The sequence below is a fragment of the Lynx canadensis genome, chromosome B4 (genome assembly GCF_007474595.2).
Source record: "Lynx canadensis isolate LIC74 chromosome B4, mLynCan4.pri.v2, whole genome shotgun sequence".
Classification (NCBI taxonomy): Eukaryota; Metazoa; Chordata; class Mammalia; order Carnivora; family Felidae; genus Lynx; species Lynx canadensis.
This window is the reverse complement of record NC_044309.1, coordinates 133804605-133819141: the sequence shown is the minus strand read 5'-3', so window position 1 is coordinate 133819141 and position 14537 is coordinate 133804605. Positions and strand designations below refer to the sequence as shown.

Sequence of the window (14537 nt, the reverse complement as noted above, 5' to 3'; positions counted from 1 at the left end):
GAACGGGGCAGCTGGGGAATCTCTGGGTGGCCCAGGTGGAGGGTGGGGGAGCAGGCCTCACCTGCCATAGGCTTGGGAAGGAGACGGGGGAAGGAAAGGAACATCCCAGGGTCCCAAGGTCTGGAATGGACCTACGGACAAGACGAAAGGCTCCAAGGGCTGTGCCTCACCTTCTTGAACAGGTAAGGAACAGCATCACAGTAGATTTTCCGGAAGGTGGGATGGTGGGCCATGTCACTGCGCCTCTCTTTTGGGAGCAAGGGAGAGAAGGGAGTTGAAGGCTGCCAACAGGGCCACCTCCATACTATCCCCAGAAATGTGGAGATTGCCCTGCATATGCTCTAACCTGTATCTCAGCACCCCCTACCTGCCTATCCCCCCAGACCGGAAGACAGAAAACATCAGGAGCTCTCTGTAGGGACTACTGAACCCTTCAGATCCAGATGCTTCCCACATCACGTGGGAGAGGATGGGGTCTGCAGCCTCTGGGTTCAGATCGATCATACCACTTACAAGCTGAGTGACCTTGGTCAAATCACCCAACCTCTCTGGACCTTGTTATCACCAACTACATGATAGAAATGCTCACCTCTACCACAGAGGATTGTTGTGGGGTATAGAGATGCTCCCACCTAGGACCTGGGGCAGCAGAACCCGTGTCACGCTGGCCTGGGGCTCTGCTAACCTGAAAGCTTGATGCCATGGCCAACGCGCCGTGACCAACCCACTGGGTGGATCAGGGGGCTCCACATGTGGCACCAGAAGTCGTCATCGCTGTCGCCATCCTCATAGAGGAGCCGAAGGCGACCCCCAATTACTGTGTCCACAACGGCCATGCGGGTCCGTGACACCTGGGCCTTGTCCACCACCTCCAGCCGCATGCCTTGCCGAAAAGGGTACTTCATGCTCTCCACCATCTGCAACATCAGAACACAGGCCTGCTGTGGTCTTGGGGACCCTCCCCCCCGCCCCCACCTTCCTGTTGTGTCTCTTAAAAGTAACCAGAGATCAGGGAAGGTGTGTGAAAACCACACTCAACACTAAGTCAAGGAAGTGAGCAGATGAGCCTTCCCTTCCCACCAAGTTCAACCCTTGTGGGACGGGAACGCCAATTGGAACCCTAATTCCCCAGAATGATACCGAGAAGCAGCACACAGCTTACAACATATGCACCAAGAGGCCAGTCAGTCAATATGATGGCAATTACGAGATCCGTTTCAGACTAAGGCAACGGGTATCCCAGAGAACTCAGGTGACTTAGCCGCACTTACCCAGAGCCATTGGTGCCATAGCTGAGCCTTGCAACTGTCCTAGGGTCCAGACTTGTGCTCTTTCCCACTTCCTGCCACCTCTGGGCAGATGGCACATACTACACTCGTGTCCAGAGCCCTGTGTCTCCAAATGTCAAATTATAGCTCTGAACTCCCTGGGCTGCTGTTCTGAACGGCTTTCCTACTCTGACCCAGCAAGGGATGGGGACCAAAATACCCACAAGCTGTCCTTAGTGCCCTGATGGCAGGCCACGGATAAGGGGTAGGAGATTCTCTTGGTTCACTGTGACTTTGATGCTGGCCTGCCTGGGGCAGGGAAATGGGACCAGTGAGCTCCATAGGGCTTTTCCAGCCCCACCCAGCCTAGCCCTGGTGCGGGCTGAGCAGTGCGATTTCAAAGCCCACCAGGAGGGGGAGCACCTCAGTGATCACAAAGCAGCCACCAGGAAAAGCGGACAGAGTCCTACACCACAGACCCTTCAGCCCTCCCCTCAAGGCCTGGAACACCCCCAGACGGACTGCCTGACTGGCTCATTTAGGAGACTCAGGTGACGCCTGGGTTGGGGTCCCCTGGGTTACCTCCCCCTCCTAGCCCTTCCCGTCATTCCTTTCTTTTGCACCCACCCAGCGCAGCCCACAGCCCAATACCACCTCGGTGCCCCTTTTGGTTAGTGACACCCAGAACTTGAGCCCAGTAGGGGCAGGAGTCGGGTTTGGTAGGATTCATTTCTACCTCCTCGGCTCCACGCACACAACTAGGCACAGAGTTAGTGCTCAGTTAATGTTTTTTTCTCGCCTGACAAACACATGTACACACCCTTGGCCTTGGCTGGTGGGTCTTTCATTCAAGACACTGTACTCAGCATTTCATTCAAAACATTGTACTCCGGCCCTTATCATATTGCGGGCATCCACGGAACTGGACTGGATGTGGATCAGGGATTCGTTTACAAACCCACCCCCTTTATCCTCCTTGCTGCCAAACAAACCTCAGAGGCAGCTGCTTCCGTATCCACTGCAGGATTGGGTATGTGACACCTAGTCACTATGTGCTTGCTGACCAGTTCACATGGAACCATGCTCTGCCACTGAGAAATCAAGCTCATTTTAGTTTGAGCAGAGAACAGGCCACCTTGATGACACTAGTGGCCCGCACCACCCACGATCATCTGCCTTGCCTTCAGACAAAGGCCAGCTGAGTGAATTTCAAATGCCGAACCCATCACCCATGCAAGGCATTCTGAGAAGCAGAGGAGACAAAGCTTATAGTTTTGGAAAGGGGATATGAAAAGATAAATTAGCAAAATACAGAGAAATAAAGAGTAAATGGATGGTACCCAACAAGATCAAATAAAGGAAAATTCATTTCTACTTTAGGAAAAAAGCCAGCGAATGCTTCCTTGAGCTGCTGGAACCGTTCCTTACCAAAGGCCCACTCTCCACCAGCCAGGCGGTGGCAACCTCTTCACCAGGCGTCCGGTACCTTGGATGAGATGGGCCCAACTTCTATTCCTTCCCTATTTTCAGCTGTTGGCTTCCATACCACCCACACCCTACCCATCAGGGTAGAATTCAAATGCCTTTTCTCCATGAAGACTTCCTTGATACAAGGCCGGTTCAGCAATGTGTCCCGGCAGCACCTGCTCTGCGTCTCCCTGCTCACTGCTGTGAAGCTTACCACAGCGAGGTGGGAAATGCACCTGTGAGCACCGACCAGGAGCCTCAGAGGCAGCCCAAGCCCCTATGCGAGCGAGCGCCACCACAGGAGGTCTGGCATACAGAGGTGGGAGACACTAAGTCTCCACCATGAATCCTGTACTCCCTTTGAATTTTTACCATGTGTGTGATTTTTTAAATTAAAGAACTAAATTTTTAAAAATTAAAATCAAAAGCCACAGCGATGATTTGGAGGCACACCTCCGGTTCATAATCAAGGCTATTTATAATTATTTCTGTGCTTAGAGGTGCCTGGCTGGGTCAGTCGACAGAGCATGCGACTTCTGATCTCAGGGTTGTGAGTTCGAGCCTCACGTTGGGTGTAGAGATCACTTAAACTTAAAAAATGTAAAAAATGTATATATATAAATAGAAATATATATATATGTGTGTATATATATATACACATATATATAAATATATATATGTGTATATATATATACATACACACACACACACACACACACACATAGAATTATTTCTGTGCTTGACTTTTTTCCTCTGCCAGACTGGAGAGTCCTAAATACAGGGTCTGTATTCCCACAGTTCCTTGTATCCATGTACTTAAAATCTATGCAACGAATGCTCTTTGAAAATGCTATGAGCAAAGGTAAGGATCTGGAGGAGCAAACAGGGGATAAAGCAACATGACTGACGTGGCTGGATCACAATCGGGATTGGTGAGGAGGCTGACACTAAACTGGGAAGGGAGAGAGCAACCAACATCCTTCCTTGAGAAACGGGAAGCTGGTGCGGCGCCTGGGTGGCTCAGTCAAAGTGTCCCGACTTTGGCTCAGGTCACGATCTCATGGTTCATGGGTTCAAGCCCCACGTCAGATTCTATGCTGACAGCTCAGAGCCTGGAGCCTGCTTCAGATTCTGTGTGTCTCTCTTTGCCCCTCCCCAGCTCACACTCTGTCTCTGTCTTTCTCTCTCCCAAAAGTAAATAAACATTGAAAAAATTAAAACAACAACAACAAAAGAAACATGAAGCTGCTAAAAACTGTCAAGCAAGGGAGTCTTAGGGAAAATACTCCAGTGAGTAGCATGGACAGAGAAAATGGGAGAGGGGCAGGAAGGAGATCAGTTAGGAGACCCCCAGGGCTCACTGCCAGACCTTGATATGGAAATCCACAGGAAGCGTCCTGGAGCCCACCAACCGTTTCATGAGGTACCCCTTCCAGTCGGTGAACTTGGCATGGATGGCTGTGGAGACACGGCAGAATCCTCGTTACAAAGCCTGGCAACACTCCCGCCGACAGGGGGTGCCAGAGCAACTGATTTCTGCCTCTTCAGGCCAGCGATCACAGGTTTAAAACCCGCTGTACCACTTGTCGGGCCCCGGGGCCTCTGGAACTGGGGAGGACAGGAAGCAGGCTGGCGAGTGAGTTCTGCTCTGGTCTAACCTAAGACAAAAGTGCCCCCTTCTACCATGGGCTCTGCAGGAACCAGGACAGGGAATGTTCTCATCAACTCACTCCGCGGGGGCACCAGGATCTTGCTGTTGATGGCACACCAGCCGATGGGGTGGACATCCACTGTTCCCAGGTTGCACCAGAAGTCATGGCTGGCGTCATTCTCAAAGCCCTCATACCGGAGCAGCACCCGGTACCCTGAAAGAAGGAAAGGGCACCAATGAGGAAGGGTGGGATGGGGAAAGGTATATTCTCAGGCCTTCCCTCTTTTCCAGCCTAAACTGACTCCTATTCCAAGAACTCCTTCCAGGCAAGTGGGGTCCCTGTTGTCCACAACGGTCACAGCCAAAACAAACCCATGTCATGTCCTGGGAAAGCGGTATGGCACCGCATGAGAGTTAATTTTTTATAGCCTGATTGTTCCTGGGAAAAAACTTAAAAGGGGGAGTTTCTAAACTTGCCATGCTTTGTGGCTTCCTGGAAGCCAAGAAGGGAGGCAGAAACTCCAGTGGGTGGGCTTTGTGTTTGATGCAGCCAACCTCTGCTTGCAACACTGCCGCCCCCCCCCCCCCCCCCCCCACCGTATGGGGATGTCAGTCTTCAAACTCAGACCCTGCCTTGGCCAGAGGAATACCCACCTGCGGCCTGAATGACAGAGGCAATCCAGTACACCCGGCTGGGGAGCACAGCGTCGCTATTGAGCACCTCCACCTTCATCCCCTTCATCACGTCCTCCCACTGGTCATACAGTGGGACCTGTGTGGGCACAAGAGCATTTGGGGGGGGGGGGGGAGACAGTGAGCTGCCTGAGCAGACAGGGAAGAGTGGCTGGCCTCATGAGTCATTGTGGCCTTCTCTGCCCCTCAACTTCTCACATCACTCACTGTCACTCCAAGCCAGGCATGGGACTAGGGATGAAGAGATGAGCAAAACGAGTCCACTGTCCTCAAAGAGCTGATTCAGGGCATGGGGTGGGGGCGATGGGAGGGGAGGGCCGGTGCAGTGGTCACACATCCAGAGTCATCCCCAAGTACTGATCTTTACAGGACCGCCTCCTCACTGTATCATCTTGGGCATAGCACACCTGTGACAGTTTGTGTGCCAGTGATGACACCTCCTAGTGCTCGCCACATCGCAGTGCCAGCGAGGCACTGTCCTTGGCACAAACACCACCTCTTTCAATCCTCACTCAAGCCTGGCCAGTAGTGTCTCAGCTATCACCACGCCGGCTCTCACAGTGGTCTACTCACACACTATTTCTGGCACATTCTTTTTCTACCTCTCCAACCCGTCTTCTCCTCTTCAGATGCTCTCCATCAGCAGCGGACCATTTTTGCTGGCTTTTCCCTGATATCTAAACCTCACTTTGAACCAAGAGCATCTTGATTCTCCTTTGGAGAAATTCACCGTTTTTTCATTCTCAGCCCTGGCTTAAGCTATTCGGGGTATCCCATTCTACCTCTCTGGCCAGAGAATGGGTCTGTCACAGAATCTAGAAACCATTATGCTACCCAGGCGCAAAGGGGCCGGCCTGGCAGAGCTTATCAAATCCAGTGTGTTGAGTGCAATTGTGACAGAATTCCCCTGCAGTGAAAACTCAGGGCAAAAGAGCTTCCTACTAAGGAAGGTGTGAGCCTTGGACTAGAGTGAGACTAGCATGGGACTACAGTGAGACTAGAGTGAGACTTTCCCACTGTCCCATGTCCACAGCACTCCACCGGGAGTCCAGGAGCTGCTAGGATGTGACTCTGGTCAGACGACTCCACGAGTCAAGAGGCCTCCTCCTTGACTTCCTGGGTGTTAGCAAACTGGCTTGAAAGGCCAAAGGAGAGCGTGGCTCTAGGTGGCTCCCTGGCCCGCAGGCTACCACAGGCTGCACGTGCTGCCTGCACTTCCACTCCAGGCCTAGCACCCCACCCCTCCTCCTGGCCTCACTCTTCTGGGGCTTCTCTGTGCTGAAATGGGCTCCAGGAGGCATCCACATCCGCCTCCCAGGAACTCGGGGGCTCAGGGCAGTCCAGAAGCACCAAGCTTTCCATGGGAAAACACGAACACAGGGGAAAGAAGAAGGAAAGGATTTCTAGCACGAAGCTCCAGTACGTAAACAAGCAGAGTGAGGACCTCAGAGAGGAAGCGCAGTGCTAGAAGGCCTCAGTGAGGGTTTGTGGGAGGACTCTGAAAAAAAAGGTGGACAGAAAGGGAAACCGGAGCAAGTGGCAAAGTTGGACTGCGCCCACCCAGACCTCATCACTGTTCGCTCTCTGGTGCCAGTGCCCAGCTTGGAACGCTTATGAGGCTGGCGGGTGAGACAGGTGGCGAGCACCCGAGTTCCCGGCTTGCTCCCCTGCCCCCCATCTCCAGGACACTCACATGCTTAAAACAGCTGACAGGAGCAGCTTTGTAACTGTGATCCTTCAGGAACTTCCCCCAGTCGAAACCCAAGACCAGCGCTGCAGAGCAGAAAGAGAAGAGTTGGAACCTGACGCCCAGGAGCCATAGAAGCAGGTCCTTCCCCACCCAGGCAGCCCCATACCTGCCCCACTGGTGGCCATCAGAACAGGCCTGGACCTTATCCAAAGGGTGACAGACTCTCAGGAGTAGAGGAAGCATTCAGGGGGAAATGTCTGATCTTTCTTCCCCGGAAAAGACAAGGAAATTCAAAGGCCTTTGGGCTTAAATTCTTTAGACCTCCCTCAACCTCTCATTGGTCACAGCCGATTGGAATGGATGGGAGGGGCACACACGTAGGCCCCTCCAACCCTTGTGCGTCTAGAGCTCAGCTACAGCCAAAAACAGACCACCTAGAGCAGAGTTGCTTATTGCCTGCACGCTTAGAAACTGCTGCGCACACTCAGAAGGTTACTTTCCTTATCCCGCCACCCCTCTCCAAACCAGACAGGGGTCTCCACTGCCCATGGGACACAGAAGCCACAGGGCTAAGAGCGATACAAAAGAAAAGCAGCAAATTCTGGGTTTCTGAACTATCAAGAGTAGGGGTCCTAGTACCTCAGAAGTGACTAAAGGGATTTTCTGGGGTAATTTGCACAATCCCTACCAAATAGGGAAGATGGCAGTCCACAGTGAGCCTGGGGCAGGACACTCTGTAGCTGTCCTTTTTTCCCATTCCCGGCTCCTAGGCAGGGCCAGCCCAGGCCTGGCACCCCATTCCCAACCCCTTGGCAGCTTCTGAGCACCAGTGTTCTGCTGTCTTACCATCTTGCCCAGTTGGCGTCCCATCTGCCAGCTGTCCTGTCCCTTGGGAGTGGAGGAAGGCTCCAATTTTGGCAGACCAGGCCGCCTTGTGGAGGACTTTGGCTTTCTTGGTAGGTGGTTTTCCCTGGAGGGAGGAGAGCACGTGGGTAGCCTAATGGCTGAGAATGGAGCGCTGGATCTGGAAGGTCTGGGTTTAAATCCGGGGATTCAGTCCCTCAACCTCTTCAGTTCCTTCATTTGTAAATCAAGTGCATAACAATAACAATGCTTGGCTCAAAGGGGGGCTGCAAGGATGTGAGTTACTGTCTGATGCCTGGCATTCAGTAAGTGCTTAGCTATTGTTCAAATGCGGAGGGATAGGTCACTTGGAGCTACAGGGCAGGGAGGGACACTTGTATCTTTTCTGTCTTTTAAGCCTTTGTTTCCTCCAGGGACTTTTCCCAGTGGCTTCAACTCTCAGCCATCTCCTTCATCAGGTGCTCCCACAGATTTATGGCAGACAGTGGGCTTCACAGAGGTCTAGGAGGCAACATTTTGTACACATATGGGAATGTTCTAGAGCAGGTCTGTGGCTTTCATCAGATGCTCCACGGGGCCTCCCCAAGAGTGAAAGGCCACTAATCTAGTCTACAGCTTGTAACTTAAGCACTGATGAGAAAAGCCCAGAGAATTTATTTTAAAAAATCAGTGATGGGGCGCCTGGGTGGCGCAGTCGGTTAAGCGTCCGACTTCAGCCAGGTCACGATCTCGCGGTCCGTGAGTTCGAGCCCCGCGTCGGGCTCTGGGCTGATGGCTTAGAGCCTGGAGCCTGTTTCCGATTCTGTGTCTCCCTCTCTCTCTGCCCCTCCCCTGTTCATGCTCTGTCTCTCTCTGTCCCAAAAATAAATAAACGTTGAAAAAAAAAAAAATCAGTGAAATAAAAATGTGAGTTTACACAGACCTGGGGCAAAGTCCTGGCTCTTCAATTTGTAACTTCTTTGAGTAAGTTACTAAAAATTTTTGAGCCTTTAAAAAAAATTTTTTTAACGTTTATTCATTTTTGAGAGACAGAGAGAGACAGAGTGCAAGCAGGGGTGGGGCAGAGACAGAGGGAGACACAGAATCCAAATCAGGCTCCAGGCTCTGAGCTGTCAGCACAGGGCCCGACGCAGGGCTTGAACTCACGAACCGCGAGATCATGACCTGAACTTAAGTCGGACACTTAACCGACTGAGCCACCTGGGCGCCCCTTCTGAGCCTTTAAAATAGGAATTTAAGGGGCACCTTTGTGGCTCAGTCGGTTAAGTGTCTGACACTTGATTTCAGCTCAGGTCATGATCTCAAGGTTTGTGAGACTGAGCCCCATGCTAGGAGCCTGCTTGGGATTCTCTCTCCCTCTCCCTCTGCCCCTCCCCCTGCTTGCTCAAAATAAATAAACATTAAAAAAAAGATTAATAGGGGCACCTGGGTGGTTCAGTCCGTTAAACTTCTGACTTCTACTCTGTGCTGGCAGTGTGGAGACTGCCTCGGATTCTGTCTCCTTTTCTCTGCCCCTACCCCGCTCGCACTCTGTCTCTGTCTCTCAAAAATAAATAAACGTTAAAAAAATAATAAAATAGGAATTTTTAAAAAAATAATAAAAAATAAAATAAAATAGGAATTTAAGGGGCATCTGGCTGGCTCAGTAAGTACAGCATGCAACTCTTGATCTTGGAGTTGTGAGTTCAAGCCCCATGTTTGGTGTAGGGATTTCTCTGGGGAAAAAAATCTTAAAAAAATAAAATAGGAAACTTTAAAAATTCATTTTTAAGAGAGCATTGGTTGGTTGGATTCAGTTAGCAAGTATCCCTGAATTGTAGCTATTAACAATACTATTTATTAGGTCACTGAGGAGAGAGATTTTTCTATGCCCTAACTAAAATCTACACAGTGAGGGAAACAACAATGATTATGCACAAAAGTGAGAAATAAAGTATACAGAAGCACAAAGCAGGAGACATGGTCTACTGTGACTTTCAATAAATGTCAGAGCAGTGGGTCTCAAACTTTGCTGCACATGACAATTACCTGGGTGGGGCTCTTTAAAGCCCCTATGTCCAGGGGGCACCTGGCTGGCTAGGGTGGTAGAGGCAGTGCATGAGACTCTTATCTCAGGGTTAGGAATTAGAGCCCCATGTTGGGTGCAGATTACTTAAAACAACAACAACAATAATAATAATTATAAAGCCCATGTGTCCAGGCCACACTCCATCCCAATTAAATGAGAATCTTTGGGAGTAAGACCAAGCATCAATATTTTGTTACTACTTCTTTTAAAGCTTGTTTATTTATTTATTTTTTTTAGTAATCTCTACACCCAATGTGGGGCTTGAACTCATGACCCCGAGATCAAAAGTTGCACCAAACATTAATATTTTAAACACTCTCCAGGTGATCCCAACGTGCAGGCAAGGTGTGAGAACCGGTGTCATGGACGGTGGCCATAGTTACCAGGACACAACACAACGTTAGGCGCCTGAGAGCACATTCCAGTCCCAGTTCTGCTGCTCCCCCAACAGAACCACCTTAGGTAAGTCCCTCTTCCTCTCTGAACCTCAGCACACTTCTCAACTAATGTGTGGGTGAGACAACACGTCTCTTTAAGAATCCTTCCATTTATAAAACTTCTATGAATGTCAGTAATTAACTAAAGATTAGTAAGACTTTCTAGGTGGCTGCCTATGACATGGAATCAGAGACCAGGCATCAACTTCCTAAACCCACCGTGGCTGGTAAATGTATGCCTGTCTCCTAATTTCCTTTCAGAGCATTTATAAAGGTATGGGGCAGGGGCACCTGCGTAGCTCAGCTGGTTAAGCATCTGACTCTTGATTTTGGCTCAGGTCAGGATCTCACCATTCATGAGGTTAAGCCCGGCGTCAGGCTCTGCACTGATAGCACAGGGCCTGCTTGGGATTCTCTCTGTCCCTCTCTCTCCCCCTCCCCTGCTCATGTCCTAGCTTTCTCAAAATAAACAAACTTTAAAAAAAAAAAAAAAAAAAAAGTATGAGGCAAAGACCAAAGGGCACCAGACTCCCCCAAGGCTCTTCTTTTCTTTAAAACTTACTAAAGGCATTAGACTCCTGGGGGCAGGGGAAGGTGGGGATTGAAGGGCACCTCTATTAGTGTGTAATTTACAGATTGATTCCCCTGCAGGCTAAATTTTGAGAGCATAATAAATAGCAGGAAGTTTACAACCTCAGACAGCCACAAGCAAACTCCTTCCAAAGCTCTCTTGGCCCCTTTGCCATCAGCCAGGTGGGTGTTCCTGTCTCAGCTCCCAGGGCCCCAGGAAAGGTCTTCCGAGTAACTGCCTCTTACCTGTAATCTGGCCAAGATACTGGCTTTCTTGGAGTTGGAGGAGTAGCTCCTAGAACAGGAGACGCTGCAGAATCTCTTAGTCTTGGAGAAGAAGGCTTCCCTTGTACCCACGATACCACACATCTCACAGACAGCTGGGAAGAGAACTTAGCACGTGACCCACCTGATACGGTCACCCCAGATCAAACAAAATGATGGGCCCTTCAAAACCCGAACAGCACATTAACCAGGTGAATCCAAGCCCCCACTCAGACTGACAGGCCTGGAACAGGAGGAGGAGGTTTGTATACAACTGAAATCTGCTTTGTCTGAGGTAAGCTGCCTGACATCCCTCGGTTATATGTCAACAGTGGAGCTAAGGCAAATCCACAGGGCAACAGGTGAGTATTGGAAAGTTTGTAAAGAAGAAAATGAGAAGCTAAAATGCCATTAACTTCTGTGGGTACCTTTTCTTCTCATCTATACAGCCACTGAACTAGATCAATGTTTCACGCCTGACATATTAGAATCATCTGAGTAGCTTTAAAAATACCCAGCCTGAGATTCTAATTAACTGGTCTGTGGTGGGACAAAGGCATCTGTAGTCTGTTAAAACCTCCCCAGGTGATCCTAATGTACAGCCAGGCTAGAGAACACCTGAACTCCACAGTCTCTAATGGTTCTTTCTAGTTCCAAAGTTCTAAGATTCTAAGAGAATGGCTGGAAGAAGACAGAAGGGAGAAAAAATAAAATAAAAAATAAATAAAAAAGGCAGGGGTGGGGGTGGGAGAAGACTGGTAGAAAAGAAGAGTCAAGTGGCAGAGTATTAGAGTTCAGGCACCAAGGGACAGGACTATCCTCACAGACATCTAGCCTGTCTTCACAGGCAGTCCACACACTGGAGGCCCTGACACAGGGGTCCAGCATCTGTCCGAGCATCACAGCTCAGAAGGTAACTAGCTTCCAGATGATCCATGGGAACTGTCATCAGTAATCCTCTCCCTCAGAGGTCACTGGATTCTGTATTCCCCCCACACCTCACATCCAACCCACAAGCTATTCCTTGACCTTCCCCAGATAGTAATCAGAACATTCTAGGTGTTCTTCTCAACATCCAGGTTTAAAAATCAACCAGCTACTCACCCAAATGTAAAAGCACCATATTAATGACTGGCATCTAATATGTTCCAAATAAATATAGTTGTAGGAAAGAACAAAGGAAATTGCAATTTGAAATCAGACTGCAGCAGAGGAAATACCCTTTGGGGCTGCTTGGGGTACTTGTGTCTCTGTCACAGGCCCTCAGACATCAGAGCAAACGGCTCCTTACACCTGGATGGCTCTGCCCACATGGCCTACGTCCCCCCACCCACCCTTCCTCCATAGCCTCCTGAAACCTCCCCATCTTCAGGGGACACTCTCAAAGCACCTGGCTCAGAACCACTGCCATCCAAGGAGCGGGGAGTCCCAGGGCTGAGCAAATGCAGGGGAGAGGTGGGCAGCTCCCCTGCTTCCCGATCCTCATTTTCTGCTTCACTTGACTCCTCCAGATAGGAGCTGCTCTCGCTGCCCGCACTGCTGTTATAGCTCCGGAAACTGTCATAGCCACCAAAGAGCTCCAAATCGTCCTCCTCTTCCTCTTCCTCCTCCATAGGTTCTGAAGATGGAGCTTCCTAATGAAAGATACAAACCAGGCAGGAGAAATCAGGTCTGACTTAGTGTATGCAGAGGGAGGCTGCAGGTGGGCTCTCAGCTCCCTTTTCCAGTTCTTGGTCAAGTCAACACCTCTGAGCCAAGTGGCACGCAGAATCAAATACCCCTTTAGCAAACACCAGGCTCCTTACTCTTGTTTGTACAATTCTTAACCACAACTCATCAGAATAGCTTAACGAGACAGAAAGTACGAATTAGGAATTGACCAAGCTCCTCCTGTGGATTCATAAATGATGACCTTTTAACATGATTCAAATAGAATACAATGATGTGAAAATACTCCAAATTATCTCGTAAAGACTTCCTGGGGAAGACGTATATTGGAAAATCATTCTTCCCCCTTCAGCATATGTACACCAAAATAATCTCAATTCAGAAACCATTTCAGCCATAGAAAAGTTAATCTGGGATGCAGACTGCCTTAAGGAGGAACTGGGAAGCAGATGACACGCTAGTCTTAGCACAGTGGTATGTACCATAGCTCTGGACTCCGATCCTCACTAGCTGTGGGTCCTTGGGCAAGTCATTTAACCTCTGTGGGCCTCAACTTTCTCATCTATGAAATAAGAAACGTAGTTGGCGGACAGGATGCGAAATGTAAATGAGATCCTGCATATCAACTTGACTGGCATGTAGTAGAAGAGGTCGTAGGGCTCAAATACTGTCTCTACTGCTGACTACTACCTGTATGATCTGCAGCAAGTCAATCCCTCAGGGCATCAGTTCCCACACCTGTAAATGAGGATAACACCACCTCTTTCAGAAGCTTTGCGGGAGAAATAGGGGGAAGACAAGTACAGCACTCCAAACAGCTTACAAGTAGCAAGTGGTCAATACGCGTTGGCAATCATTACTGGCTAAAAGCACGGGCCTTCAAAAACCAGATCTGCCTGAGTTTGGATCCCGTCTCTACCCGTCTCTGTTGACTGTATGCAAGATACTGAACCTCGCTGCTCTCGGTTTCTTCATCAGGGCAACGGCGACAATACGCCTTCTTTAGAGGGCTGGTGTGAAGACTGACATATGCAAAGCCTAGTTCTGTTTCCAGCTGGTAGTGACAGCTCTACAAGCGCGAGCTATTATTCTTATTCTCCTTCACCCTTATAGAAGTTTTGGGCTATTCCGTTCTGGGTTTACAACTACACACGCCAACGTACTAGAAAAGAGGCCGCATTTAAATAGGAGGTGACCAGAAGCCAAAGGATTCAAGGGAGCGTGGGTTACAGGTTGGAGGAGAGCGGAGGAAGTTTCGGAGCCGGACAGACGGACTGAGTGCCCATGTCCTTCACTTGCCAGCTGTGTGGTCTTCCTGGGGAGTCACCACCTGTCTCTAAGCCTCGGCTACTTTAACCCTAACAACGAAACAGTAACACAGGATTGTTGTGAGTACACTAGGAGATCATGCACGTGAACGCTGCAGGCGCGGAGTTTTTATTAAACTTTCAAGCCCTTCACGTCCCCACAGGAGGTGACGAGCCTCCTAATCCCTAAAGAGACGACCCCGAGAGAGGGAGGACGAAGAATATTCAGGAGCTTGGAGATCCTGAACTCAGTTCCCTTTTCCCCCAGGCCGGGGAGGCAGTTCCGCCCTCAACCACTCGCCGGACGTGGGCCCCAGCAGTGTGGGGGCCAAAGGCCACGCCAATCGCCTCTGGCCCTGCTCAGCCTAACTACCTCAGTTTATCCATCCTTCCACTCTCCACCCTCCAGGCGTCGCTAAAAGGCCTAAAGAACGGTCGCCCGTGCGAGGCTCTCGGGGTTCCCTTTCCCAGTCGCGAGAAATCCTCTCCCTCTCACCTCGACGCCCCGGGTCTTCTCCATGAGACCTAACACCGTTTCTTCAACCGTCACCAGGTGCAGGAAGCCATATTGGCCTCGCGGCTCTACCCGA

The 14537-nt window shown here is 50.1% G+C and overlaps 1 protein-coding gene across 2 annotated transcripts in view; it reads right to left on the bottom strand.

Moving 5' to 3' along the window:
* Positions 1-14537, bottom strand: part of L3MBTL2 (L3MBTL histone methyl-lysine binding protein 2) — a 20611-nt gene extending 6074 nt beyond the window's left edge. For both annotated transcript variants that reach the window (XM_030320754.1, XM_030320755.1), the window contains exons 1-10: positions 14444-14537; positions 12363-12606; positions 10955-11088; positions 7616-7739; positions 6773-6852; positions 5041-5158; positions 4466-4600; positions 4105-4193; positions 686-917; positions 171-247 (exon numbers count right to left, since the gene is read on the bottom strand). In XM_030320754.1, the coding sequence (XP_030176614.1) occupies positions 171-247; positions 686-917; positions 4105-4193; positions 4466-4600; positions 5041-5158; positions 6773-6852; positions 7616-7739; positions 10955-11088; positions 12363-12606; positions 14444-14467 (1257 nt within the window). In that variant the 5' untranslated portion in view covers positions 14468-14537. The remainder of the gene's footprint in view (positions 1-170; positions 248-685; positions 918-4104; positions 4194-4465; positions 4601-5040; positions 5159-6772; positions 6853-7615; positions 7740-10954; positions 11089-12362; positions 12607-14443) is intronic.